General features: G+C 35.1%; 1 protein-coding gene across 3 annotated transcripts in view; it reads right to left on the bottom strand.

The window, feature by feature from the left end:
- UBAP1 (ubiquitin associated protein 1) overlaps positions 1–13,051 on the bottom strand; it is a 53,922-nt gene that overhangs the window by 10,143 nt on the left and 30,728 nt on the right. For 2 of the 3 annotated variants that reach the window (XM_072606247.1, XM_072606255.1), the window contains exons 2-3: positions 8,920–8,960; positions 5,187–5,311 (exon numbers count right to left, since the gene is read on the bottom strand). In XM_072606247.1, coding sequence (XP_072462348.1) covers positions 5,187–5,311; positions 8,920–8,953 — 159 coding nt within the window. In that variant the 5' untranslated portion in view covers positions 8,954–8,960. Of the gene's footprint in view, positions 1–2,039; positions 2,149–5,186; positions 5,312–8,919; positions 8,961–13,051 lie in introns of those variants that run through there. The other variant, XM_072606264.1, reaches the window with a different exon arrangement.

Here is a 13,051-nt window from a genome sequence, read left to right as displayed (position 1 = left end):
AAAACAAACTTGAAGAGTAATTATTCACATAACAAATGGATTCATTTCAAGGTTCTTTTAAACATAAAGGTCCATTAGTACATTTTAAATTATTTGGATCACAAAGATTCAATTTACAAATGATTTTTCAGGAAAAGAACTATTATGTAAGAGGTTTCTCCTGAGTAATGTAAAATAAAAGTCAATAATCTCCTTGGTAAATCACCAAGACTATGCCAGTAACTGTGTATGCTACTGATTTGTCCAAGGTTAGAAATAAAGAGGAAAACAGAAAGAGGATAATATGGCCTAAGGAAAAGAAAAGAGATTATGGTTGGTCTATTGGAAGATTTAGAACAAAGGACTAAAATAACAGATAACTCCTAGGTTCCTATGCCTAGCATACAAAATATCATCTTGACTTTCCCAGATCTAAAGAATTCCTGGGTGTACACAGATGAAAACATATTTCTAACAGCAATGTCTTTTGTCTTTGGGAGGAACTCTAAAACTAGAAAGCTGAAGAAATATATTTGACCTTATGTGTGTACATAAACCATGTTACTGGCAGAATTAAAATTAGATCTTACCTCTCTACTCGCTGAAATGTGGAAGTCAAGTGGAATGTTTTAAACATAATGACCTATTCCAGAAACTACAGGCTATCCAGGAAAAAAAATTAATGTTAAAAATGACCCTTCTTGGAAGTAATTTCAAATTATACAAGTGTCTAAAATGTCCATCCCCTTTGACCCAGAAATTCCCCAAAGAGGACATGATAAAAGTTCCTATACACCAAAATGGGGCAGCTAAGTGATGCAGTGTAGAGAACCAGGCCCAGAATCAGAAAGACTCATCTTCCTGAGTTCAAATCTGACCTCAGATACTTCCTAGCTATGTAACTTTGGTCAAGTCACTTAACCCTATATGCCTCAGTTTCCTCATCTGTAAAATGATCTGGAGAAGAAAACAGCAAATCACTCCAGTATCTCTGGCAAGACAGAACAACAAGAAATACACCATGATATTTACAGCAGTATTCTGTGAGGTAGCAAAGAGGTAGAAACAAACTATATGCCCATTGAGTGGGTAATGGCTAAAGAAATTACAATACACGAATATAACGGAATATAAGAAATAAGTGATAAATAATAGAAATCATGGAAAAAGTGATCTCATGTACAGTGAAGTAAAAAAAAAAAGTCAAGAAACAATACAGAAATGACTACAACGAAGTAAACAGGAAGCTCGGCTTTGAAACAACCAAAACTGAACGCTGCCAAATTCACAAAGAAATAAAGAAAGCCGTAAGAAGATACAGCCGCTCCACTCACTTGCATAGGTGAGAATTCCATGGGTGCAGTGCATCTCATATCAATTTTCTGACTTTTTTGATGTATTAATGACTTTTTTTCTTTAAGAGTGATTTTTAACGTAGGAGTTAAAAGGGAAGGGTTGGGGAGGGAGGTTTGGGGTGATATAAGATCTCCTTTTTTAAAAACTGTCCCTTCATGCATTTTCTTGAGAAATGAATCTGCCAGCTCAGTTTCTTAAAGTGGGTATGCACAGGGAAATAACCTCAGAAAAATCTATGCCTAGGGAAAGACTCAGGTCAGAGAAAGATCTAAAAAGCATGAAATATCTTGTAGGAAAACAACTCAAAGTTTAAAACCTCACCATCCAACATGCCACAAACTTTAAACTATCGAGCAAATATGGCAGCCTCAAATTGTCAAAAGTCCAAAGGCAACGAATTCCTATTAGCAAGTTCACGGTGCCTCCCCAAAAATGTAAATCTCCAAAGTGTTTTGCTATGCATCAGAAGCACCATAAACTTTTCCTTTTAATGAAAGGAAGTAAAAATAGTCTTATCATACTACAATTCAATTGAGGAGGAAACTAAAGATGGTGATTTGATTTCTACTTCTCCATCTCCCACAAACCCCAAATAATAACAAAACTATTTATGTACATAAGATAGCAACCACTACTTTTCTCCTGAAAACAATGGAATATTAATACTAGGTCAAGGAGAAAATTAGAGTGGAAAACTAGGTAACCTTCAAGTTTCAGGCTGCAGCCCCCTGATGGAAGGCTCTATGTCTATTTTAATAGTTTATGTCTTTTCACATGGAAAGATAACATTGCTGGCCCACAATCATCAAGAGACATGGTTCCAAGGTGCTTCCCCTTTAGTAACGATAGGTTGCTCTGTTGTTTCCCTCTTGTTCCAGGCAGGTTAAGTTTACTGTCTGTAGCCAAAAAACAGAGTAAAGTTAACTGGTATAACTATGAATTGAATAGCCATGTCCTCATAAGTAGCATGGTTTAATCTCAAAAGCAAAAGCAACTATTCTTTTGGTAAAATGAAGAAAGCACCTAAGTATTTAACTAAGTACCTCAACTTCTACAAAAAGACTGAAAAACCTTTGGATCAGGCTTGTAATTTTCTTAAGTCAAATTAGTTAACAAAAATAACTGATTTTATGGTTGTGCCTAGCAACTAGTTAGCTAATAAACTAGCTAACTAGCTGCTAATAAACATAAACATGCTACTAATACAACTCTAAGGACAATTTACCTTGTGTATGTACAACACTTATTTATATATACGTTGTCTTCTCCAATAGAACATGAGCTCCTTGAGGGCACTGTTTTTTTGATTGTAACCTCTCCCAGCATAGTACCTGCTACACATAGTAGCTGAGTAACAAAGAATGTTGACTGACAAAAGGAATTTTCATTCTCATCTCTAATCTATAAAATATTGCACAAAGGAGATGTTAATGGACCATCACTGAGGAAATTTTTACAAGGTAAATCTACTTCACTTTCTGACTCCTAAAACCTGTTCCTCAAAGAAGAGGAACCAAAGGGAAATGAGAACTGCTATATAACAGTCACTACTGCTCAACTCTCCCAATGAGACCATTTACTATTTAGATTTTATTCGGGAATAATGAAATGAAATTTTCTACATAAAAGTGTCATGATACCCAGACTAATAAATGAGGTTCTTTTATAATCAAGTTGTTGCTTCCAAAACAAATTAATACTGCAGGTGCACAATCAGAAGCACACACTCTCTTTCATAAATGAGAGAAAGCATTCAAGATGGGTCAACACTGGTATTTAATCTCTTTAAGTAACAGTTTATAAACAGCCAAAAGACTGCTAGAACAGTTAATAGGAACATAGATTCAGGATTGGAAGGGACCTTGGAGGGCACTTATTTAAACCTCTATCTCTGTCTCATTTTTCACATAAGGAAATTTTGTTTCAGAGATAAGAAAGTGACTTGTTCAAGATCACATAGATGACTTGCAGCAAAGCCAGGATTTGATCCTAGAGTGTAAACCTAGATCTAGAAGAGATTTCAGAGGCTAACTCCCAAATTTTACAGAGAAGGAAAACCAAGATCTATGAAGTTGACGTCAAGTTGACTTGCCTAAAGCTACCCAGGAAGTAAACCTCAGATATGAGAGTCAAATGCAAGACCTTGGACTCCAGAGCCAGGACTCTTTCCTACAGAGTGCTGTGCTGCTCAGACTCAAGATCCAATACTCCTGCTTGTTATTTGAAATGAACATTTTCATATTTTTACACCATCCTGAGCTTCAACGGCCAGGGGGCTGAAAAATTTGTTTGCCATCTTCAACCAAAGAAGTACAGTTAAGTTTATCTCAGGCACCCTGTCTATATATACCACAACATCCTGACCGTGTAATATAAAAAGGTATGTGTGAAGTAAACGCCCCAGAATGTCATTACTGCTTTATGTTACTCAGTGGAAAAATAGTTTTTTTTTTTAACTTAACTGCCAAATTTTGTATTAAGATATGGCTAATTTGGAGCAGAACCAGGAGAACACTGTCCACAGAAATCACTGATTCTGATAAGACTTCTCAGCAATGCAAGGACCTAAAACAATTCCAAAACACTAATGATGAAAAATGCTATCCATATTCAGAGAAAAACTATGAAGTCAGAATGCAGAGTGAAGCAGACTATTTTCGTTTTGTTTTTTTCTCATAGTTTTTCCCATTCTTCTATGCAACATGACTACTGTGAAAAGGTGTTTAATAGGAATGTATGCGTAGAGCCCATATAAGATGGCATGCTGTCTTGGGAAGGAAAGGGGGAGGGAAGGGAAGAAAATTTAAAATTTATGGAAGTAAATGTTGAAAACTAAAAATAAATCAATTGAAAACTGTAAAAAAAAAAATTTAAAAAAGATATAGATAATTTGAACCCTCGTTCAAATACCTAGAATTACGTCCAGCTGCTTTTTGATCAACTTCCCCCCGTGCCACTGTCTGTTCCACCAAGGTCAGTCTATCTCCTCACTTTGGGCACAACCACAATTCTTTTTCTCACCTCTGTGCCTTTTTAAATGCTGCTCCTCCCTCCCTCCCCCCCTATCTAAATTCTCACCATCCCTCAAGACTGAGACTAGAACCTTGATCTCTGATTACAGATTCAGTTATTTATCCATTACATAATGGTGCCCTCTAGAGTATGATGTGCACATAAACAATGATAAAGGCACAAACATCAAAGCTTTAAAAAAAAAAACAGGAAAAGCTCTGGCCTACAAGTTATAGGATCTGGGTTCTAATCCTAATTCTGTTACTGATTACCCGTATGACCTTAGGTAAATAACTTAATGCACCAATGAATTTTTTTCATAAATATCTTCCCTATGGAATTTGAAACCTGAGACTAATCACAGACATGTATTTCTCCATGAAATGACTAGCTCAGAATTTTGAATCTAGGCTCTACTAAAGAATAAAAAATAAGTTACATTTAAAAAACACATAAAGATTACAAATACATTTTCATGTGTAAGGTTCATAACTACCCTCAGGAGAGAAGCTGCATAAGTATTACTATCAAAAAACTTACAAGTGAAAAATTAAATTATTTGCCTGAGTTCACAATAACTTATTCAGTGGTAAAGTTGAGAATATATCTATTTTATTATTATGCACACTTGGACAAAAACAGTGAAAACTCGAACTGAAAGAGGTGACAGGTATGTAACCTTCCACATGTAGGATCTAGTATATACTTTTTAAAATTTAGAGTAATTACAAAGAGTTTAACTGAAAGCCAGAAAGCCCTTAAATATGATAATTTGAGAATGACTGAGGTAGATCAAATTTTTCTCATTTTGCCATATAATGTTAAAAAGAAATACTTACTTGTATTTCTCTGACAGCTTGTAAACAATCAGGTAAGGAGAATCCAATAGGCAGACCAACTTTAGCTGGTGTTTTGAATTTGTCTCCTATCTTAAATGGGACATCATCAAGATAACTGAAAGTTCCTAAAATGAAGAAAGCACAAAAATTAATTCATTTCTTCTGCCATGGTCCTATATCTGTTCATTAAAAGCAAAGTAACTCATGCTATTCGAAGACTATTTGTTAGAAGAAGCTAAAGTTTAAAAGGCCATTAATCTCAATCTCTCTCCTTAACTGACTGCTCTTTCTAAAGTCTTAAGCAAAAGCAAAAGCTATTCTCAAAATCCAAAGTATATCCATATCTAAGCAGTGGGGGAGGGTAGTAGATGTGGGAGATTCTCACCTTAAACTGGTCCTGGACTCACAAAACAAAATTCCCTAAAGGATCATACCATTCTAGTTAACATCAAGGTTGTATAAAAGAAAAACACTAAATAAGAAAAGGCACCACATTTTATTTCTGGTACAAATGTAGATTTTTTTTTTTTTAATCCAAACTTAACAAATCCCCTTAAAAGGATTCTTGGACTCAGTCAAAAGGCCATATCCAAGGGCCTAGAAAGCCACAAGTGGCCTCAAGGCTGCAATTTCTCCAGCCCAGGTACAGACCCTTGGACTCATTAAAGATTATTTCTCAGGGTTTTATTTTTGTCCTTGGGATCTGTAAGTTAAATGATAGAATATTTTAAGTCCTTGTGCCTCTTGTACACAGTTCTACCTGACCTGCTACTTTCAAAGTCTTGTTAAACAACATCATTATTTTTCCTGAAAAATATTTTCATTATCTCCTAACAGAAAGAAGTGAGCTGCTGAACAGAAATGAACCAAAGGAATAACATAATCCCATCTTTCCTGCCTTCAAGGTCTAAACCATACCACAGCTAATTTTGTAATGGCCAGCTCATTGAAAGGTTTGCCTACTAATAAAAAGTTAATACAGTAGCTGAAAAAATTTTCATTATCTGCTGCCACTAAGAAATTATTCCAGTCAGTCACAGAGGAGGGAAGAGCTATATATTTTACGTTACTGTGGGACCATTTTACCTGACTACTTTCAAAGTCTAACTAAATCATAGTAGTTTTTTGTTGAAAAATATCTTAGTTATAGGCTGCAAAAAAAAAAAAAAAGCAAGTTCTTCCCTTTGGTTGTTGGGGGAGAAGGTGTCAAGAGAGGGAAGGAAAAAAGATACAGAATGTACTAAACAAGGAATAATGTAATCCTTTCTCCTCCTCAAAGTATTTCTTGAGGTATATCCAAGCCCACAAAAATCCTATCCTCTGAATTCCTACTTATTTGTGCCATACAACCTAACATTTTCTTAGATTACTTGATTTTATTTTTCTACTTACTGTATGCAAATTGTTTCCCTGATAAAACTATAAGCTTCTTTAAAACAGTCTATATACTATTTTCTATCTCCTACAAAGCACAGCATAGTACTACTCATATAAAGTAATTTCTTAAAAATTTGTTGGGCTGAATTATTTGTCACAATTCTATCGCCAAGTCAATTAATGTTGGGCTGAATTATTTGTCACAATTCTATCGCCAAGTCAATTAAGGTTTCCGCATCATTTAGCACTAGCATTGGTATTGTGGGCCAATGTCTCTCCAAAATGCAATGATTAGGGCATATTCTAAATCATCAATACACATTACATACAAAAGGAAGCACAGAGCTTCCACAGAGGAAGCACAAATTCACTTTGTACCACCCAAAAAAGAAGCAATCTAGTATCTCCTTCCCTAATCAATCTAACTACAACATAACTGGCAAAAATATAAAAATAAATCTTCCCCTCATTCTTCAATCACAGCAGAAGAGTTTTAACTGAAAGATGAAGATTCATCTGAAGTTTTGAGGATCTTTTCCCTTATCCCCAATACAGAATGAGAATGTTTTTAGTAGTACACTAATCAGAAACCGTGTGGTCCTTTAGAATTTTTTTTTAAGGCAGCAATGGAAACATATAATGACAAGCTAATGAGCATGAACTATGCTGGTAATATTTCTGAAATGTAACAAAATCACAGGGATTTACCTAACTAGTTTTGCCATGTCCCAGAGTGTCTATCTGAAAATGTCTTAAAACTGCCAATATCTTCTAATTAAGAGTTTAATTTTTTTAAATAAAAATTATAAAATTTCCATTAGCCAAAGTCTTGGCCAGATATACTTTTTTTTATTTCAAAACTTACTGAAAGTGTTTCTAAAATGTTTCTGAAGTGTTTTCTAAAACTTAATAAAAAATATTGAAGGTTTTATAGTGCCTCATGTGAATATTCACTATAGAGTAGTAGAAGAAACTGGGTATAAGACTAAGCTAGCAGTTTCTCCTTCTTAACTAAATCACTTCTATGAAGTTTTCTTAGGTTTTTTTCCTCCTTCCTGATAAAAGCAGACTGGGCAGAGGAAAAATTTTGGTTGAGATTTACATTTAGGTAGCTTATGTTTAAGTGAGGTCTTCTCTGTATCTACAGTATTTAGACAGGCTGGAGATGGATCAGACTTATTTGAAATGAAACTAGGTGCCACAAGGCAATTTTATTCTCCCACAATGTAAGATAACAAGATTTTCATTCTACTGTTTTCCAAGTCCCAAGTCTTCCCCTTAATAGTTGTGTGACTTTTAAGTAAATACTTGACGTCTCTCTGAAGCCTAGGCCCCATTACAAAATGGGAGTTAACCATGCTTACCTCACCTGCCTATTACATGTTTGTTATAAGGATCAAATAGATACTTACATGTAAAACTCTCTGTAAATATACAAGCTTAGAAGCTACTATCACCATTATTAGCCATACTTAAGTCAACAATGACAAAACTGTATTTGCTTACATTACAAACTAATATCCCTATAGAATTCTTCTTACATTTAGTTTGGCATTAATCTGATGTAATCACTTATTTGATTATTGATTTAATCATTATTAAATCCAATTTAATTATTTTATTAATTTATTAATTTTATATATTAAATAGAGCACTGAGTCTGGAATTAAGACCTGAGATACCTAATCATTAATCCAGCCTCAGATATTTATTAACTATATGACTCTGCGCAGTCACTTAATCTGCACGCCTGTTTCCTTATATGTAAAATGGGAATAAGAAGGGCGCCTAACTTGAAGGGTTTTTGTGAAGATCAAATAACATAATAATTGTAAAGTATTTAGCGCAGTGCCTGACACACAGTAAGCATTATATTAATGTTAGCCAGTAGGTTATTATTCATTTTACTTCCCATATCAGGGGCAATATAAGACTTAGGTGAAAATTCACAATAAGTACAAAGAATTACAGGTGTACAGTTTTTCTTAGGAAGTAGGGAATATTTTACAGAATTTACAGTATTTAAGAAGGAAAGCAGGGGAGCTAGCTGTAAATAAAACTAGCTCAATTTTTTAAAAAAGACTTATTGCTGAACTTTAAGGCATTTACTTTTAGCTCTGGGCTTAAATTTCATATACCAAATATCCAAAGTTAAATAGACATAATCTGAAGCATAAGAACAAAGACTATGGGATGGGGGGGGAGACTAGAACTATCTGCCCAACTTCTTTTATACTACTATGTAACTTCCAATTTTCCAAACTACCTGATTTAAAGAAAACAGAAAACTAAACTAAGCTATACCGAATGATTAACAAAATCTCTAACCAACTCACAATAGAAATATCCCACTTACCATGAAAATCTGAACTCGACTTCTTAGAAGCCATTTAGAATCTGAAAAACAATAATTAAGCATATTTTACACATATACTTACATATACACATATATGGAGACATAATCTGTAAGAGAACTTAAGACATCAAAAAGAAAGTAAATAGGAAAACATAGCTTCCAATTAATAACAATCCCTGTTGTCAAGGGAGATAAGATGGCATAATCTGTCCAACCAAAAAAAATACATCTTAGTAAATATCATGGAAAGAAGGGGGGTAGAAGGTGGTTAGATATAACAATCAAAGACTTGGAAGTAGGCTTGAGGATAAAAATCTGCATTTTTAAAATTTCAGATGCTTTGCTATAAAAAACAAAATATTTTATGTATTATCTCATTTGATTCTCTTAACAATCCTTTTAATGTAGGTGTTATTATCCCCATTTTAACAGATGAGAAAATCAAGACTGAGAGAAGTTAAATAACTTATTCAGTTATTTATAAGAGCTATTAAGTGTCCAAGTCAGGATTTTAAACACAGTCTATTCTGACTCCAAATTCAGCATCCTTATCAACCTCACCACCTAGTTACCTGTTAATAATTGAAAATTTGTACAGCATAAGTTATCAACACACAGACAAATGTCCTGTGGCCCTGAATATCTAAAAGGAAGTTCTCATTTAACATACAACTTTTTTTAAAGCTTGTTACAGTTATAGATTCAGTATTTTAAAATTTAATTGTTTTTTTGGAGGGGAGTATAAATGGAAGATCCTTAATTCTTATTTATTTAACTGGGTTTATTAAGAATGAAATGTTTACAGCAGTAAATTAACAAGAATGTAACACTATCAAAATACCTAGCTCAATAAGGATCTAAGAAAGTAAGCAGGTACAAAGTCCTTTCCTCTACAAATCAGTCCAGATTCTTTAAAGACTCCACCCACCCTCACCTCTACCACCCCCACCTTGCCCATCGTAGTATGGCTTTAACTTACCCTGAGTAAGAAAATTTAACCAGACCACCTGACCATTCCATAAACCTGCTGAGGACTCTCAGCTCTAAATCAGTGCTGTATACTTTAGCCTGAAACAATTCCATTTTTTTCAAGAAACATCATTTATGTTACTATGTTAACAAATTGGAGATATAAAATTTATTAAGAAACTTCTGGTTGATACTTTCTTTCCTACTCACCCCACCCCCAAATTACTTCACTCAACATCTTTCAGTAACATATTAAAATGCATTATCAACTCAGAGGTGTAAAAACTGTCTGACAACTTTTTACTGTTAGCCATAGCTATCCCTCAGGTTCAGAACAGGCTTCTGCCACTTCTTTTCAGAACCTGAGCTACAGGATTTAGAGTTGGAATAAACCTTAAACATCATACAGTCCATTTCTACCATTTTAGAGAAGAAAGTAAATACAAAGGAATTAATCCAAAGTGATAGAGGTAAAAGTAGCAGACTTGGGATATGAATCCAGATTCTCCGACCATAAATTCAACATTCTTAGGCATAGCTGTTCAACAAATACTGTAGAATGAATTGAAGGTTAACAAAGTGAGGTGGTATACAATTTTTCCTAGGCACAAAATAATGAAAATCAAACAGTCTCTGTCCTTGAGCATACATTCTCCCAAAGAGCTACAGCATGTGTACAGATAAGGAAACTGATTTTTTTTTTCAGTTTAGACTTGTGATTTCATCAGTGTAGCAGGTTCCTGGTGAAGAAATCTCTTGACCAACATAGATCTGCAACTCTTTTGTAACTTAGTCTTAGAAAACTGCCTATGTCACTGACAAGTAGTAACTTGCCATGGGTCACAAAGCTGCCATGAAGCGGGGCCCATACTTGAACCCACGTTGTTGTGACCCAGAGGCCAACTTTCTCTCCACTATGCCATGCTTACTCTCACCCAACAAATGCAATCAGTGCAATACTGTGGACGTGAGGGACTTAGAGGTAGGATAATATAGGTGCAAATCCTGGCTCTAACTAGTTGTGTGGCTCTGTATGTCTCATGCAAGGCCCTAGAACTTACCTGAGTCATAGGTGGGTTCTGATGTGCTTAGGTGGTAGGAAAACATAAATTTTTTGAGGGCATGTGTCATCTTTACCTTTGCATCCTCTGAACCTAGCACAGCAGTTGACACAGAAGAGATACTTCATAAATGTTTGTTGATAATGTTTGGATGTTGCCATACTAGGAATCCCTTATTTTGATCTAGAATGTTTCAAATATTTCCTATCTTATGTATATTAACAATTTGAGGGTTAAGAAAAGGACACTTGAGATTAGCCTTGAAAGAAACTAGATTCAAGAGTCACTGATGAGGAGGATGGCAATTCCAGAAAGGGAAATACTCTGTACAACAGAAATCAGACTTGAGCTTGAAGAGACATTAAAGGTCATCGTGCCAACCCTCTAACTTTACAGAAGAAGGCAATGAGACCCAAAGGGAGATTTGCCCTATGTCACACAGAGAGTAAGAACCAAAGGCATAGAAAAACTTAGAAGAAATAAAATAAAACAAAAAAACACTAATATACACAATGCCTACAATGTAAATAGAAGGAATAGAGTGGGATAGACTTAGTGAAGACTCCTCAGATTGTAATTTTTCTCCCAGGGGTGAGGTAAGGCCTAAAGGCTCAAGGTTACAATATTTTTAGAATAGAATAGTTCCATATAAGGATATAAAACTGTGTAGTGTATTAGGGTCTCAATGATTGGACAAAACTTACATAATTCCTCGATGTCTTCATTTCAAAAGGGATTGGTTAGATTTCGTGTCTAGAATGTAAGACCATATTCTCAGCTAATGAGGATAATGGTCAGTGGGGGGAGGAGGGACTTGCGTTAGGGTCTATATAAATCACTGTCCTGTTCTTTGTCTTCGGCTTTCCTACTCGTACAGGTGAGCCCCGCTTCTCGAGAATCGAATAAATCACTTTTCTGTCATCACTTTGAGAGGCCTCTGAGTAATTGATTTATGTAGGGACCTGAGCCATCCCACACAATAGTAACAACAAAAATCTCTTTATTTAATTAAATGACCTAGCTTGGTACCAAAGAATGCCTCTCCCTCCCTTCTTTGCAGAGGTGGTGAGATCATCATGGAGGTGAAACACAATATATACCACTGGGCCTGATTGACGCTGGTTGTTTAAGTAACTGTCTTTTCCTCACACTCTTTCTTTTTTATTCCTGGAAATGAAGGGCATGTATTGGGAAACAAAGGTGATATAAAACAAATGACATCAATTTTAAAAAATGTTTTTCACAAAACAAAACAAAAAAAAAAAGAAAAAATGCTCTAAATCACTATTGATTAGAGATGCAAATCAAAACAACTCTGAGGTACCACATCACACCTATAAAATTGGCAAACATGACAGAACAAGAAAATGATAAATGCTGGAGAGGATGTGGGAGAGTTGGAACACTATTTCATTGTTGGTGGAGCTGCGAGCGCATCCAACCATTCTGGAGAGCAATTTGGAACTATGCCCACAGGGCTACAAAAATGTGCATACCCTTTGACCCAGCAATATCGCTACTAGGACTGTATCCCCAAGAGGTCATAAAAATGGGAAAGGGTCCCACATGTACAAAAATATTTATAGCAGCACTCTTTGTAGTTGCCAAAAACTGGAAGTCAAGGGGATGTCCATCAATTGGAGAATGGCTGAATAAATTATGGTATATGAATGTAATGGAGTACTATTGTGCCATAAGAAATGATGAACAAGAAGACTTCAGAGAGGCCTGGAAGGACTTATATGACCTGATGCTGAGTGAAAGGAGCAGAACAAGGAGAACTTTGTGCACAGCAACGACCACAGTGTGCGAGAGTTTTTTCTGGTAGACTTGGAATTTCGTAATAACGCAAGAACTTCTTAAAAAAAAAATCCCAATGGTGGTTCTCAAGGCAAAATGCCTTCCACACTCAGAGAAAGAAATATGGAAGTCATTCGCAAAATGTAGCAGATCATGTTTGTGTATGTGTATGTTTTTGTGTATCATGTTTTGATCTGTTATATGATTTCTTTCATTTATTTAAGTCTGACTACATAGCATGACTATAGTGAAAATATACTCAATAGGAAAGTATATGTAGAACCTATACAGAATTATATGCA

The sequence above is a fragment of the Notamacropus eugenii genome, chromosome 1 (genome assembly GCF_028372415.1).
Source record: "Notamacropus eugenii isolate mMacEug1 chromosome 1, mMacEug1.pri_v2, whole genome shotgun sequence".
NCBI lineage: Eukaryota > Metazoa > Chordata > Mammalia > Diprotodontia > Macropodidae > Notamacropus > Notamacropus eugenii.
Note: the sequence above shows the minus strand (reverse complement) of the source record. Positions and strands in the feature narration are given on the sequence as shown.